The sequence below is a fragment of the Neopsephotus bourkii genome, unplaced genomic scaffold (genome assembly GCF_033783945.1).
Source record: "Neopsephotus bourkii isolate Nb327-2 ecotype Australia unplaced genomic scaffold, CSIRO-AGI_Nbou_v1 NB_1161, whole genome shotgun sequence".
Classification (NCBI taxonomy): domain Eukaryota; kingdom Metazoa; phylum Chordata; class Aves; order Psittaciformes; family Psittacidae; genus Neopsephotus; species Neopsephotus bourkii.
In genome coordinates, this window is record NW_026901647.1 from 279,253 (window position 1) to 294,569 (window position 15,317).

The 15,317-nt window shown below is 36.6% G+C and overlaps 1 protein-coding gene across 2 annotated transcripts in view; it reads left to right on the top strand.

Annotated features, from left to right (window-relative positions):
- The window catches only part of LOC133217869 (cadherin-8), a 148,950-nt gene that overhangs the window by 55,953 nt on the left and 77,680 nt on the right, over window positions 1-15,317 (top strand). For both annotated transcript variants that reach the window (XR_009726988.1, XM_061363671.1), the window contains exon 4: window positions 14,649-14,768. Coding sequence is in view for 1 of the 2 variants with exons in the window: in XM_061363671.1 (XP_061219655.1) it covers window positions 14,649-14,768 (120 nt within the window). In the remaining variant the exon portion in view is untranslated. The remainder of the gene's footprint in view (window positions 1-14,648; window positions 14,769-15,317) is intronic.

Sequence of the window (15,317 nt, forward strand, 5' to 3'; positions counted from 1 at the left end):
GGCACAGCGTGCTGGCTACACAGTGATAACCAAGGCTTCAATTTTTATCATCACTTCTCCAAGAGATTTTTGTATCTTGGTTGCATTGAATTGCTTGTGTCGAAACTGATATATGAATTTTCCAGCCTGCATGTCAGTTCTTTTACCGAAACATAGGCTTAATTTGTGAAGTTACTTCTAATTATACAGCAGCAAAAGCATAATATAGACCTGCTTTAAGAAGATATTTCTGCCAAGTTCTAGGCAAGAATATGGCTTAATTAAATGAAATAAATAAATTAAAAAAATAGAATAGAAGGAGGAAGAAAAATTGAAGGCTGTTAATCCTTCTATGAATGGGACTTGTTTGGTATTCTAGGAAAAAAGAAAATTAAGATACTTGCAGACAAGAAAAGATGGTTTCTGATCACAGATGCTATTGCAAAAATAATTTATATCTGTACATGTGAACAATATTTATAATCCCTAGTAGAAACATTGCCCCTATCCAAGGAGGATTCACTATAAAGAAGATGAGGAAGAAAACCCAAAAACTTTGACAGGAAACTAGACCAGATAAATAAATATCTACTGAATGGGTGAGATTTGAAAGTTCTCATAAGATCTTTTAATGAGAGCAGGAGAATAAAAGGTAGAACATTAATGAAAGCAGGAAAGTGAAACAATTGAGAAAAGTGTTAGGGTGAAAGAGGGGTAAAAATATAAAGGAAAATCATGAGAGATTAATTAAAATGTAAAACTTTATCTGGGAAGACTTTACAGTAGAAGATTGTAGAAGAAGTGACCAACATCTGGACATATATATCAGCTTAGGGAATAGTGAAAGGGGCTGGCTTTCAGATGATACTCTTTCACCTGCTTTCCCTAGCGTGAGGGAGAGGGGTGAAGTGAAATAGTTGTTCACTGAACTGCCTCTGAAATAATGTATTTCCGCATTTTTGTGTATTCCTAAATTGCAGGGTAGAGTTTGGTCCAAAATGGTTTATTCTGACAACACAAATATAGGTAAAAATTTCTTACGGATTACCACGGAGGTCTACCATTTATTGCCTTTATTTCTGAAACTATGCAAGTTTTACACATTTATCCTTTATGATCCCTGAACATTGCATGTTTGGGTTTTTTTAAGTGACATTCTTAGGGGTTCATATTTTCAAGCTATTTCTCTAAAGAAACACAAGCATACACTCCTATTGTTGGAAAACAAAGCCTAATCCTCATCTGCCGCTTCAAAATTTAGAGTATGTTTGCCATTGCATAACTCAGGTCATGAATGAGCATCATAGACAGTCCAATCTGTAGCTTAATCCTTGAGGGAACCAGATTTCAAGGCTGGAAGGTTGAAGATGAGAATGTAACACCTTCACTAATGTTGCTGTTGCTATTTCCTTCTGCCTTCCTTTCTTAACCCACAGGTAGCACCATCGAGAGCTGTACTAAATGGTTGTCCATAGAGTATTTTAACTTTCTTGAAATTTTGCTAAAATGACTTTCAACGTCTCTACAGTGTTTATGAGAAAACTGTTTCCTTTCAGAGTTCAAGGACTTCTTTTTTTTTTTTTTTGCCACACTGAATACTTCACTTCTATTATCCACTTACTTAATTCCCCTTAAAGAGAGCTCCACCCACCGCTAATTTCAGCCTTGATGTTTCTACAACACAGTCATTAGTAGGCAGTGTTGTTATCCAGGATAAAGCAAAATTCTGTTAAACCCCTTTCCTTAAAATGCAATTCTGACTCCTGAAACAGAAGAGGAACTCACATGCTCTATATATAGTACTTATGTAATGAGGATGCAGTACAAGGCATTTTATTTTTGGACCTCTGTGGAAAGCAATGCATAAAATACAGATGAGCACATTAGCCTTTCATTGCTGTGTAACGTAATGTTGAGTTTCTAGTACAATGCAGTTTTTCTACTAGGTGAAAGAAATACTGGTCTTCTGTTCCTTGGTAGAAGGGATGTATTATATGAACGTCAGTGGTATTTTTGCGTATCTATAACATGAATGCTACACTATGGGAGATGTGAAAACTGAATGTACTTAAGCCTCTGTATGTGGTATGTATGAATGAGTGTGTGTGTGCCAGTTATGAAATCATCACACATATAAGCCCACAGTTGAGCCTGTTTATGTTATGTATCAGTGATATCTGGAAAATCCTAATTCCCTAATAAAACAAAAAGAAAGAGATTAGCATGACTTTCCTCCCACTGCTTGGTGCAAAGGCGATTAGTATTGCACTGTGTTATCTCCTGTAGAAATGATGCTCACTTTTCAGCTGTCTTTACCGCACACACACCCACACGTGTACTGAGTGCTGTGTATCGTCACTGTGTTCAGAGTTATTTTGCAATCATTTATTTCTCTCTTTGAGGAAAGAGAGGAGCACATTCAAGAAAAAGTTTTAAGAACTAAATTGAATTTTCCCTTATTTCATCCTTGTGTTCCTTTATTATTTTTTATGTAATTCCTATATAATCTACCATAGTAAACCCTGTTCCTCAACTCCAAAATTATGAATTTGCTTCTGAGAGCTAATAGTGTATATGGAGAATACATTCTTTGCTGAAACTGAGCACTCTAATCTTTTAATTCTGCTACTAGTTTTCTTGAGGAATTAGAGATCAAAAAGTGAAATATGTGGAATCACTTCATTTTAACAGTGTTGCATTTCACAAATAGGAAATAATTTAATTTGCTTGTAAATCTTGCTTAATTACTTTTAGATTTAAAGGGACACACTGGGAATGAAACCCAGTTAAAACCTTTCAAAAAGATTCAGCTAAGCTTCTGGGAGGAAGCTTACATTTCTCTTCCTCCCATTTGTCTGTGAGCTCTGTATACATGCCTGCAGTGAAGATAGCGTATTATGTAAATGAATGAGCAATCTTAGAAGATCCACAAGGGTAATTGGAACTGGTCCTGTAGCTTATTTAAAGAAAAGAAAAGAAATCCAAAACCACCACGCCACCTCCCTCGAGTATGTTCAGTTTCTGTGTTGCCTTCTCAGCTACACACATCCATGAATTCCCTGGAAGCATGCTGCAGAGGTGATAATGGGAGCAAAAGTGGATATTGTCTCCCTTAAGTTTCAGGATCTTTTTTTCAGGAGAGAATGAAGAGTGAAATTTCTTGATTCCTTTCTTAGTGAAGCCAAGAATGTTTAGACAGCTAGTGACACGTTGAAAGACAGAAGACGACAGAAGTAGAGTGACAAATGTGTTGGTGAAATAAAAAAGGACACAGATGGAAAAAGAACAAAAGCCATAAGGGAAGAGAATTCTTTTATAGTTTGCCTGAATTAAGGTAAACAGACAAACTTTAATAATCTTGAAATCTTAAGAATTCCCCTGACAGTCATAAAAAAAAAATCATCTTAGAATGCATACAGTGGAATTCAGTCTGCCATTGCTCTAGAAATGCTTTTGGCTTTAGCACTTGAAAATATTAATGATGTGAAAAAGTTTAGAATAATATTTTTGTCCTTAAATGCTTCCATGAAAATTATTTATCAGAGGAAAAAGGTCTTTATTGGAAAGGACTTAGGCTTTCAGTTGAGTCAGAATATCAATTTCCAATTTTGGCAGAAGCACATACACTTCACAGTGTTTTCCAAAGCTTGCCCTTGATTACACCACAGTAAATAAGTAATCATTCAATCTTTCTATTTTTTTCCTCTCAGAAGCAGAACAGAGTTATTCAGTACGGTCATGTATAGTAGAAGCACACTGCACACAGTGTAGCTTTTATTTCTAGTTCTCTCAAAGGTATTAGTTCTTTTCCAGTTACAAATTGTTTGCAAAAGGACAAAATCTGCTGAACATGAAATTAACATGCAATGTCTGATATGAGTAGTGATAAACTAACTTGATAAATCATAAAGTTGTGATAAAAACCTGACCCGAAATGTTATCAACATCAACCACGCTGTCTTGCTGGGTTGCTGGGTCTTTTTTCCTATGTATTCATTGATTTTTAAGACACTGAGCATGACTGTTAAATCAATGATAGTTTGTCACGAAATTGTAGAGTAAAAGGACTGTATTACTGGGGTCCAACTAGAAATTAGCCCAAATGAAAAATGTAAAGAGAGTGCAAAAGCTAAGGAAAAACCAAGCAGATGTTGTAAAATATGGCAACAATGTAGCAGCTGTTAGAAAATGTGTATCTTCTTGTTGTCTTGCTCCTCTATTTGTTCACCGTGTCCATAATCAAGTTCACTGTTTTTTACTGAACAGTGTTTTACGTGAGAGATTTATTTAGTGAGTGTGCATTCATTTAAAATTTCCTGTACATTCTGCTTGACAGAGACACAGTTCCAAAAGCAAAGTCGTAAGTAACCTTAAGTAATTCCTTAGGGTATATTCAAAATCAACAGTCTTCTCCTTAATTTGACTTGTTATTGAGCCTTGAAAAAAGGTATTTCTGACTGTGTGCTGTTATTTTTGTACTTTCTTTTCTCATGAGGTCTGATTGAAAACGTGTTTGTATGTTGTTCTTAAGTGACCCTTATGAGCTCTTGGACAACAGATAAAGTTATGGTATTGCTCTTCAGAGGCATATAATCTGACCTTTTGGTTGCACAGACCTGTATTGTCCCATGTGTACTTAGCTAGTTCATTGACTTTATACAAAACTGTTAAAATCAGTGGGATTGCTTAAAACACTTTCTGCCAGTGGCAGCAAGTAGTTAAATGTTCAGGTTCTGAAGACACTGCCTGATTCTTAGAAATAAACCCTAAATTACCTGTGCAAAGTGTAGCAGTATTAGGGTGTAGTGGTTTCTTAGACACAAACTGCCATTTTTCCTCTCCAGTAACTGTCACCAATTCGTCACAAATTTTCCAATTTTTGCACACATGCATCCCCTTTACACAAAGGAAAATTGTGCAAATGACACACAGAGAAGGTAAACTCCTCAGGAAAAAGCTGTTTGGATCAGAATTGAAGTCATAGTTCCTTACAGAGTTCATATAGAGGTATGCATCTTCCTATGATGGGAGGAGGACAGACAGAGAGACACAGCTGTATGCTGATCATATGAGGGCAAAGCAGAGAAAATTTTTTCAGTCTTAGGTGCATGCTTCTCTAGTCTCATGTAACCTACAAGAATCTGTGCTACTGTCATTTTTCCAGATGATTCTTGTCTTATAGTAACAAACATCTTGTTCTTTTTGCAGGTACTCTGCTTCTGAAATTCTTTGTGGTTGCTTTCTCTTGTACATATCAAACAGATCATCTTATTTCTGTTCTGTTACTCCATGAAAATAAGCCTTTGGCTCGCGTTTGCAAAACATTATTTTTTGATTGCAAGTTTAAATTTATTCTTAGAAGGATTTTTCACAATTTTCCCAAATTTCTAATTAAAAGGTGTTTCAGACAGTGGTAGGGTGTTTATTCTCCAGGCTTTGAAAGCATGCTATTTCATTTTTCCAAACAGCTGGGCTTATGGCATGAGCCCATTTGCTGGCCAGTCAATGATGCCTAAGTGGAAAACAGATAGATGAGAGGAAGTAGACCAGTACAGTAACAGATGGAGACTCTATGAAATGCCACAGGACTGGAACATACTCTCTCTTTTTTCAGTTTGGGAAATGTAGACAAGTTCTAACCACAAGGTGGGAAGTTCTAGGTCAGAAAATTTTGTTCAGTGTGTTAATATTTTCACAGAAATTTTTAGTGGTAGAACTTACATCACTCTGCTAACACAGAAGTTTAGCTTTAGAACAGTGGGGACCAATACTCCTTAAACTCTATTAATTCATATGGCCTGTGTAAGACGTCTCTTTGATGGACACACTTGACATTTGGGAAAATGAGATTCAGATCCAACTCAGAATACATATTTTTTCTGGCACTGGTCATTCCGCACCCTGCCCCGAATTGGTAAGTCTGTCTTTGTTTAGTTGCTGAATCTGCAGCACTTAATGTTTCTTCATGAATGCAGATAAGCAGTTGCCCGTGGAGCTGATGTGAAAGCCGTATTGACATGAATCAGCCGGTAGAGTACTGCTGGGCAGCTGATTCAACTGTACCTTTTCCCTGGGGCTCAAATGGTCTCTGCTGCCATATGCTTGCTCCACAGTGGCCTGAGGGGGCAATATTTCAGAGTCTGTTTTTGCAACCTTTACAGTTGCTGGCATTGTAGGCTTCACTTTACCAAACAAAGCAAGCGGAGGATCAAAGCTGCAAGATTATACCAGCTGTTTTCTGCTTTCACAGAAGAGTTTCTGCAATAAACAGCTAGGGCTACTTTATGATTTATGTATATTTTAATGCAATATACCTGAGCATAACCTGAAACTTCCATTGAAATCAACAAGCCCTACGGTACTGGAGTTTTTTCCTGCTTGGAAATATAGTCTACAGTGATCATCCAATTTTACTGTCTTTGCCTGGGGACCTCGCAAAGTGAATGCTGATGAAATAGTCAATTGATTAGAGACAAGCAGTCTTTCAAAAAATCCTGAACAAAGGCACAGCTATTTCCCACATCTCTCACAAATATCAATTAATATTCTATAGTGAGGGTGATATTTGAAGGGAAAATAAAAAAAAACAAAACAACAAAAAACACAAAGCAAAGCAAAACAAAAGCATTAAAAGAAAACGTAATTCTTTAAGCCAAACATAAAATATATTTTACCTTTCTACTATTGCCTGTAATGTTGCAGACTGTATTCTAATCCTAACAAACAGTCACCCAAGGGAATTTATAAAGGAATACCTGCAGGCTTTCTAATGACACCATCTTATAAGTTGTAGCAAGAAAGAACTGCCAACCTTAAAACTGAAAAGTCAGTGTCCTTACTTATTAGATTCATGCTGGCTAAATCCAAGCAGTAGGTAACATCAGCATGGGTAATTGCCAAAGAGTTATCTGTCTCACTAGTCATGAATATATATTTCTGATGTAAAACATCTTCTTTTCCAAAATATCATGTTAAAAAGGCAGCATCAGAGTTCTAAAACAATTAATGTATGCACAAAAAATTGTAAAATATGCAGCTTATTAGATTTCACAACCACACTTTCTACAGTCCTCATTATACAGCTGTAAAATGCTGAAGGCTGCCAGCTTGCTCCATTGTCTGTGGGCGGTACAGAAGGCATTCTTCTCCTATGCATAGCAAGCACCTTTCATACTTCTGCAGTTACACATTTGCATACAATATATTTTTTCCCATTTCTCTCACATGATAAAAAGTCCTTAAAATGATGCATGAGCAATCTAAAAACATTGTATATTACACGTGGTAGGATGTTCAGCTGTTCAGCGATTTTGACTAACACAAATAGTGCATGCTATTAACATTTTTTAAAGATTTCATTAACTTTCTGAACTATCTACTCTAAAAATTGCATTAAGAAATATGTATCACTTGAAAGAAACAACTTGGATACCTATTTGCTTATGGACCTAATGACTCAGTATATCAGATGTATATGAAAAGATTACTTTTCTGGTGGAAACAGGAGTTTCTTGCATTTTACTGCATGGTACTAAATAATGCATTGTAGTGGTTATTTCCTACTGTTGACCAACCTGCTTCTGTTGAATTCTTTCAGATCCCTTTATTAAGACAGATTTTACTGGTGTTGAAACTTTTGGTTTAGACTGTCAACTCTTTGGGGCAACATCTGCCATTTCCTGTAGGTCTGTAGAATACTGGATTCTGAAATTATTTTTGCTGTGCAATTCAGTGACATTATATATGACTACTTATATAAAATAAACAGGTAATGCTTTGTTGCTCTAAGTTTTTAGTCGTATAAGACTGAATATGAAATATATCAATTGTCATTTATTTCAGAAAATATATACTATTGTCTATATAAGTACACATAGCTGTACGTACGTATACAAATATATATATATATATATGGAAATTCATGTAAATGAAAACAAAAATCTTGCAAGATTTGTACTTGTCCTGCATGTTGGGGTGTCAGATTACATGCTTGAAGTTCCTGGACTGTAAGTATTGTAGACTGGTGGGACCCATTTTTCAGTAAATACACACAAGGAAGTAGTCATATAATTGAAGTTCAGGCATTCACGCTAGCTGGCTAATTTAATTTGTATTCTTCTCTGGCCAACCAGGAAGGAAGGATCTCATGAAAAGGACAAATCTGTCTTCCCCTCTTAGACAGAGCACAAAGCTAGTGCAACTAGGTACCAAACTTAGCCAGTTGAGCCTAAAACTGAGTTGTATAAATAACCCTCTTTTCATTCTTCCTTACCTTAATCATCATAAACAAGATCATGACAGCATCACAGTATTTCACTACTTAGAGTCAAATAAATTACATCTGGGAAAGACAAATTACCCTATTAGTTAATCTTCCTGTCTTTCTCGGGTTTTCCCTTAGAATGCATTATCGAGCATCCTGTGCAATAGAGTGAGCTCTTCAAGGAGGAGGATTCTGTTATTTCCCTTGGGGACCTATTCCTCCTTGTACAATTTCTCACTGTAGGGAAGCTTTTGTTGTTTTTCTCTTTGCAGAAGATTAAATGAAGTCTTGTACCTACGTATTTGCACGGCTCTCATCACCCACAAATCAGTGTTACATCTGTAAAGTACACACTTTTTTTCGCATTTCTCCCTGTGTGAGTGGCTATACTAAGGTTTCTACTATATATATACAGAATACATGCTGGCCTTCCTGTCTCTCTAGCATGTCAAGCATAAGTTGCCCATTTTCCGTCAGTGAGCCGTTCTGGCCCATATTCTTGTCATCTGCATTGCCATTCCTGGTGCTTGGCTCTTGGAGTCCTTGAACACTTGCATTGTAAGACCTGATCCACCTGTTCATCTTCTAGAGCAATAAATTAGCTATTAATAATAATAAAAATACATTCAAGTACTGATGTAGAAGGCAGGAGTGAAATAAGGTATGATCTGCAAAAAACTCTCAAACACTCATGCTACATATCCACATATATATATGTGTATATCTGCAAGGACACCAAGCTATGCAATTTACAATACCAGTGATAATTTTTGATGTGTCTATTTTGCATATGGTAACAAGTTCTGAAGTGCATTACACAGATTTCTGTTCCACGTACATTTTGCTTATTTGGTTAGTGAAATCTCTAATTCATAGATCTTGTTTTTAGAAATGGTCTCATATAGAATAATACAGGGTGATAAAACTATGTTTTGTATTAAAAAAAAAGAAAAACAAATAAATTTCTTCAGCATTGAGGCAGTAATAATTTACATGTCAAGAAGTTATACAGGTTTTTATGAGATTATTGCAGTTTTATTCAATAAAAAATTGTTACCATGACAACTGTCATGCTACCTGTGAGATTATAGCAAAGAAGGACAGAGAAGAAAAGACTTCATTTTGGAAAGAATGCTTATCTGACCTGCTCAATACAAACAATGCTTTGCTTTGACCACTGCTGACTGCACAGCTACTATCAACCAAACTCAAAATCCAGCTAGTGGTTTTGAAGCATAGTGATCCTTTTAAAAAAACAAAACAGTGGGTAAATAATGGTAGGTCTTTTTTTATGCAAATGTACCCTTAATGCCCTGTCACATGGGTAATCAGATCTTCCGAATTAAACAGAGATTTCAGCCTGTCAGGATTTGGGATGACTAGAAGACTGTGTGAAGGAGACCAAAAAGGGCATCAGAGAAGCAAAAAGTGCTTCCCAGGTGTTCCTGGGAAAATGAGAGCACGTAGTCCCACTAGGTTACATTATGGTCACATTTTTTTTTATTTTTACCAGCCATTACAATCTTTCAACAGAATGGGTGCTTCACTGAATATAGATTGATGTAAATTTCTAGCACCAACTGTGCATTACCTTCTCTAGAACATACAAGTTGGTTTGGTTTGTTTGTTGTTTTTTTTCCTTTACGAGCATTTCACTGCTACACCAAAAAATTTGCTTTCCTACTCCCTGTGATGGCATATGTATTTTTCTTTCTGACTAATGTGCAGAATCTGTACCCTGAGTTGCACATAAAACTACAGGCAAAACAACTGAAGAGCATTAGCTGAGCACACACATCTTATTTTTATGATGGCTTTTAATCTTAGTTTGCCAGCAAACAGAGGCTTTCTTACCTAACCATATAAAAATACTTCTATTGTTAATTGCATTTCTGATTGCTAGCCTGTTGCAAAGAGAAACTATGAAACCTGACACTAACAGTAAAACAATCAACAATGGTTAATGGCTAAATCACATTAGAAGTGTTCATTAATTAAAATCTGTTGCATCTCTTTGTGCTCCATATTTAATCGCAGGGTTACTAGCATTGCAAAAGTAAACCTCAGAAAGAAATGCAGGAAGTTTTTCAATTGAACATCTTAAAATTTGCCTCATCTCTTAAAAAAAATGGGTTTGTTTCATATAAGGTAATATTAGGTGCATAAAGTAAAAAAGAAACAGTGATTATGTTGTTGGGGCAGATTATATAAACCTGCTATATTATTGTAATTAGGACAAAAGTGACTTGGCCTATAATAGTGGCTTTCTTGTAAAAATGGCACCATTTCAAATTTATAGTCTCTAGCTAAATGAGTTTGTTGTAGCATTGACAAAGAAACAAACACAAGCCAAATGCAGTCAAAATTAAACACAAACAGAAGCCGTAGTTGTTTGCTGAGTAGAACCCAGAATGTTGTTTTTCAAAGAGCATTTACTTAATAAATGCTCTTCCCTGCATTCTTACTGCTTTTTCAATACAATTTCTTTTTTAAAACTTTAAGCACATTATGTATGTAAAGATATTTATGCTCATGTAGTTTATAACTGCAGTGTGTGTAGTGGAGTAAAATCCTGCTTAAATATTGATAATCCAAAGCTCTAGACCACAGCACAGAGAATTCTGCTGTGTGGGGGGGGTTGCCTAAGTAACAGCTATGATGGCTGTGGGTCTCTTTTTTCTGCATTCTTTTTCAGCCTCGGGAATCTCTCAGTTCTCCAAATCTTTCATTCCTGATTAGTTGAAAAGGGTTCTGTCGCTTGTATAGGTGGGGTAGGTTGCTACTTCTTCTGGACACTAGCATCCTGCAGTGGAACCAGCAATATCAGTGGGTGCAGCAATATCATCTGCAGGTGCAGAGGGGACAGAGTTTGCTTCTTTATATACTTCTTATTGCCAGTGTGAACATATTATTGTGGCACATTTCACCACAAAGATTTCATTCAAGGCATAGAACCAGGAAAAAAAAAAAAGTGATAAAATTTAAACTATGTGAAAGCTTAACTAATTTCAATAGTGGAAGTAATTTCTGTAATTTCTGTTTTGTGTTTGCTTGCATCTTTCATAAACAATTTGCATCAATAAGATAGTTGGGAGCAAATTACAGAATTTGACAGACCTTCTCAGAAATGTGTTATGGTGGTCGGAAATTAAATGCTGAGTGGCAGAGACTGGGAGTGTAAGAAATTTATTTATGGGAGCTGGGAGAGTATTTTATTTTTCCGTTCCCTTCATTACTTTTATTAGGTGAGATTGCAGTCACTCTTCAAGTGACCTGTAAGGGAAAGAAAAAGAAGGGTATGCCATTTCCCTCTTTTTTGTATATAAACAGGGAATTATCATATTGACTATTAAATATGTATTTTTAATGTATGTATAAATTTCAGATAAACTTGGGTCCTCAAAAAGTGGTATTTTTTATCACCAGGAAAAAGTCTTGAGAGCTGAGCATCAGGTTTGGAAACAATGTTAAATACTGATTGGCTGTTTTTATTAAGATGTATTCACCTTTAATGTCTAACAAACACATGGGCTAAATGACGCATTTATCAGAGAATCAGCATACCCATTTGAGTTCTGAAATCTTGAAATAAGTACCTATAAAAGTCTTCAGTAATTCTCAAGTGAAATAAGAATAGACATTAGATATCAAATCTTTCTAATCAAGCAATGTAATTATTTCTGAAGTCCTTTGAAATGAGATCCATCTAGGCAAATCAAACTAAATCTCAAAGAAGTCAACAGTTTCACTTCTTTATTTTCCTTTGTGTATAAACTATATAATGGAAACAAAATGGAACAGCCTAGATGAAATACTCTTACAAAAATTTTAACTGATCTGTGATGAGCTTTACCTTATTCCAGCCCTGTCCAGTTGTATGATGTTCTGTGCAAACCTCTTCTGTCTTAAGAATATTTCAAAACAAAAGTGAAACCTAGTACATCACCTGCTGTTTGAGGTGTACTAGTTGAAGAAACCACTGATCTCTACACCAATATTTGGTATCACACATGGGGCAGCAGTTGTGAACTGCAGGAAATGTCCTACTGGGATGGTGGGGCCAGAGCCTGAATTCTGCCAGAGGGGAGGTATGGCTTGGCTAGGACATTGTTTTGTCTAGGGACAACAAAATAGAGGACTTGTAACTGGTGTATGAGTTACGGAAGGTGAGCCAACAAAACTTAAGTATGTGAGACAATTCTAGTAGCTACATCTCTTCATGCTTTGTAGTTATCGTGGGCAAGCTACAAAGGGTCCTTTTGTACTTCTGCTCCTGCAACAACGAAACTCAGGCTTCCTGCATATGTCCTTGTCATTGTTCCCTATTTCAGTTATTCTCTGTAGCCTACACCATGGCCTCTGAATATGCCCCATGGTTGCTTCCCTGTTACTGTTTTTGCTCTCTTATATGTGCAGGATATCATCTATAGGCTGAGGCTGTGGTACTTGCTTCACGGCTGATGTCCTCATTTGTGTTATCTACCCCTTTTATCACTTTCACTCAAAGCCACCAAGCATTGTCTGTTAGTGTCTGGGTACACAGCAAGATTTGTAATTGGTTAGAAAACAAATTTCTGATCTTAGTTCCTTACAAAATAACCATCAAGTTCAGGATAAAGTCCATTTCCCATGACTCGTGACAGGTTAAAGTTTATTATATGAAAGGTTAGGTATAAGACCACCTTTCAACATGAAAAAGAGTTAAACTTCAAACCATGCAATTTATGTGTCAATAAGAACAGGCTCAGCAAGCACCTGTCGAAGATACATGCAACAATATTCTTCAGAATTGCAGTCCTCTTCAACACAGTAACTATCAGCTGCAGGTTGTGTGGATTCTTCTGGACCCTGCTGAGCAGCAGGAGAGATGTTGGTGGCGCACTTCACTGCCAGATGGGGCTACGGTAGAGCTTGCATGACAGCCAGTTGATCTGTTTCCCTTCATTGAGGTTCTTCCCCTGTAAGAATGGATAGATTTATGCCAATAGTCACACACATTTATTTTTTTTTTCTCTGGTGAGATGCATTTCTGCAACCCATATTACCTTCCCTGGGAATTACCCCATTATTCCTATGCAGCAAACCTGCTACAACTTCAGACGCTATAGAACTAACACTCCTTAAGTGAAGTGTTATCCATTCCTCTAGACATCACAGATCCCACTAACACTATATCTTGCCCTGATGTTTGATGTGGCCAGGTGAGAAAGCATGAAATAGAAGCTATTGGATCATATGCAAATTATCTATAAATATACAAACATTCCTCTAAATAATTTGCATGTACTGTAACACAAGAACTGCCTAAAGCCATGGCAGCAACGTGCCATACAAAGAAAGAAGAAAAGAAAGTGCAGTGCAAGGACATGCCATCTCCTTCCCCTTTAGTTTACTCTTCCTACCCTGAAGTTACCTGTAATTTGGACTGGGCAGCACACAGTGCTAGAAGGAAGAGGAGACTATTTTTATTGGCATGTACAGAAAGGGAGAAGGGGAGTATTTTGGTGGGTGCTATGATTCTTTTCCTTTCTGAACATAAGAACATAATTCAGCCCTTAATCTCTCTTCTATGGTTGCTTTCTCTCCCTTGGTAGATACTGTTGTTATTGTTACTCTAATGAATGTCCTCATTATATTTTTAAGGCATCAGAAAAAAAAAAAAGTCTTTGCAGCAAGCTTAATGTAACTGACTGAATTTCATTCAATTTTGTTTCTTTCAGGAATGGCAAGTGCTGTGTTGCCTAAGAAATAAAAAAGGGCAATTTCCTTAATTTTATTTTATTTTTCTTTTTTGGTCAGAGTATGGAATTTATAACTCTGGTTAGACAATGGCCTCCTCAGTGGTAGAGAGTCATTTCAGAGACAATAGCTGTTGTCCTAACTCTGTCACTGTGGCCACATCAAACCATTACAGTGGCTGCAAGCCAAGTGAGGAAATAAGACTCCTTTTTATTATTGTTTTTCTATGTGGTCTCTGTAACTTGGCAGGGTTCTTTCAAATGTTATTTCGCAAGTCTTAAATGCAACATATTATATTGTATTATTAACCGTGTATTTTGTATCCCTTTGATATGATTCCCTTGTAAATGCTTGAAGTCTACACAGATCTATCAGGTAGCTTTAAATGCATTATACAAAGAAACTTTAAATAATACAGCTACTAAAAGGATTTTTCATTTACCCAGAAATTCAGTCTGCTGGCATATACCATCTTGAAGGAAAATGTTTTGTTTGTGTTCCAGAACTAGTGTTGTAAGTTGTTAGTGATCATTTATGTGGGGTTTTTTTTATTGTTGTCATGCAACTCACAAAGAAATTAATTTTTGTTTCAATTTTTTTTTTTGAATGTTACGCAACTTTCTAGTAAGTGTGTAAACATTCATTGTGTATATTCTTTTTTATTTAGGCACCTCTGTTACTAAAGTAACAGCTACAGATGCAGATGATCCAGTTTATGGAAATAGTGCCAAGCTGGTTTATAGCATTCTGGAAGGACAGCCCTACTTTTCTATTGAGCCACATACAGGTAGGTGTCTCCAAATATGAATCCCTGTGTTATGAAATGGCCTTAAGTTATGCCAGATTGTTTAGACTGGATATTAGGAAAAAAAAATCATCACTGCAAGGGCTGTCAAACACTGGATGAGGCTGCCCAGGAAAGCAGCAGATTCACAGTCCCTGGAGGTATTGTAAAATGTGTAGATGTGGCACTTGGAGGTGTGGTTTAGTGGTGGACTTGGCAGAGCCAAGAACCTGATGATCCTAAAGGTTTTTCCAATCTAAAAATTCTATGATTCTATTTACACAAGTGACTGCCTCTCACGTGTTTCATATAATGTACATAAACTGGGAGTGTACATGGATGTCCATCGGTAATCATAGAATCACAGAATAGTTAGGGCTGGAAAGAACCTTAAGACCATCTAGATCCAACCACCACGCCATGGACAGGAACACCTCACACTGAGCCATGTCACCCAAGGCCTCGTCCAACCTGGCCTTGAACACTGCCAGGCAGGGATGGAGCATTCACAACTTCCTTTGGCAGCCCATTCCAGTGCCTGACCACCCTGAC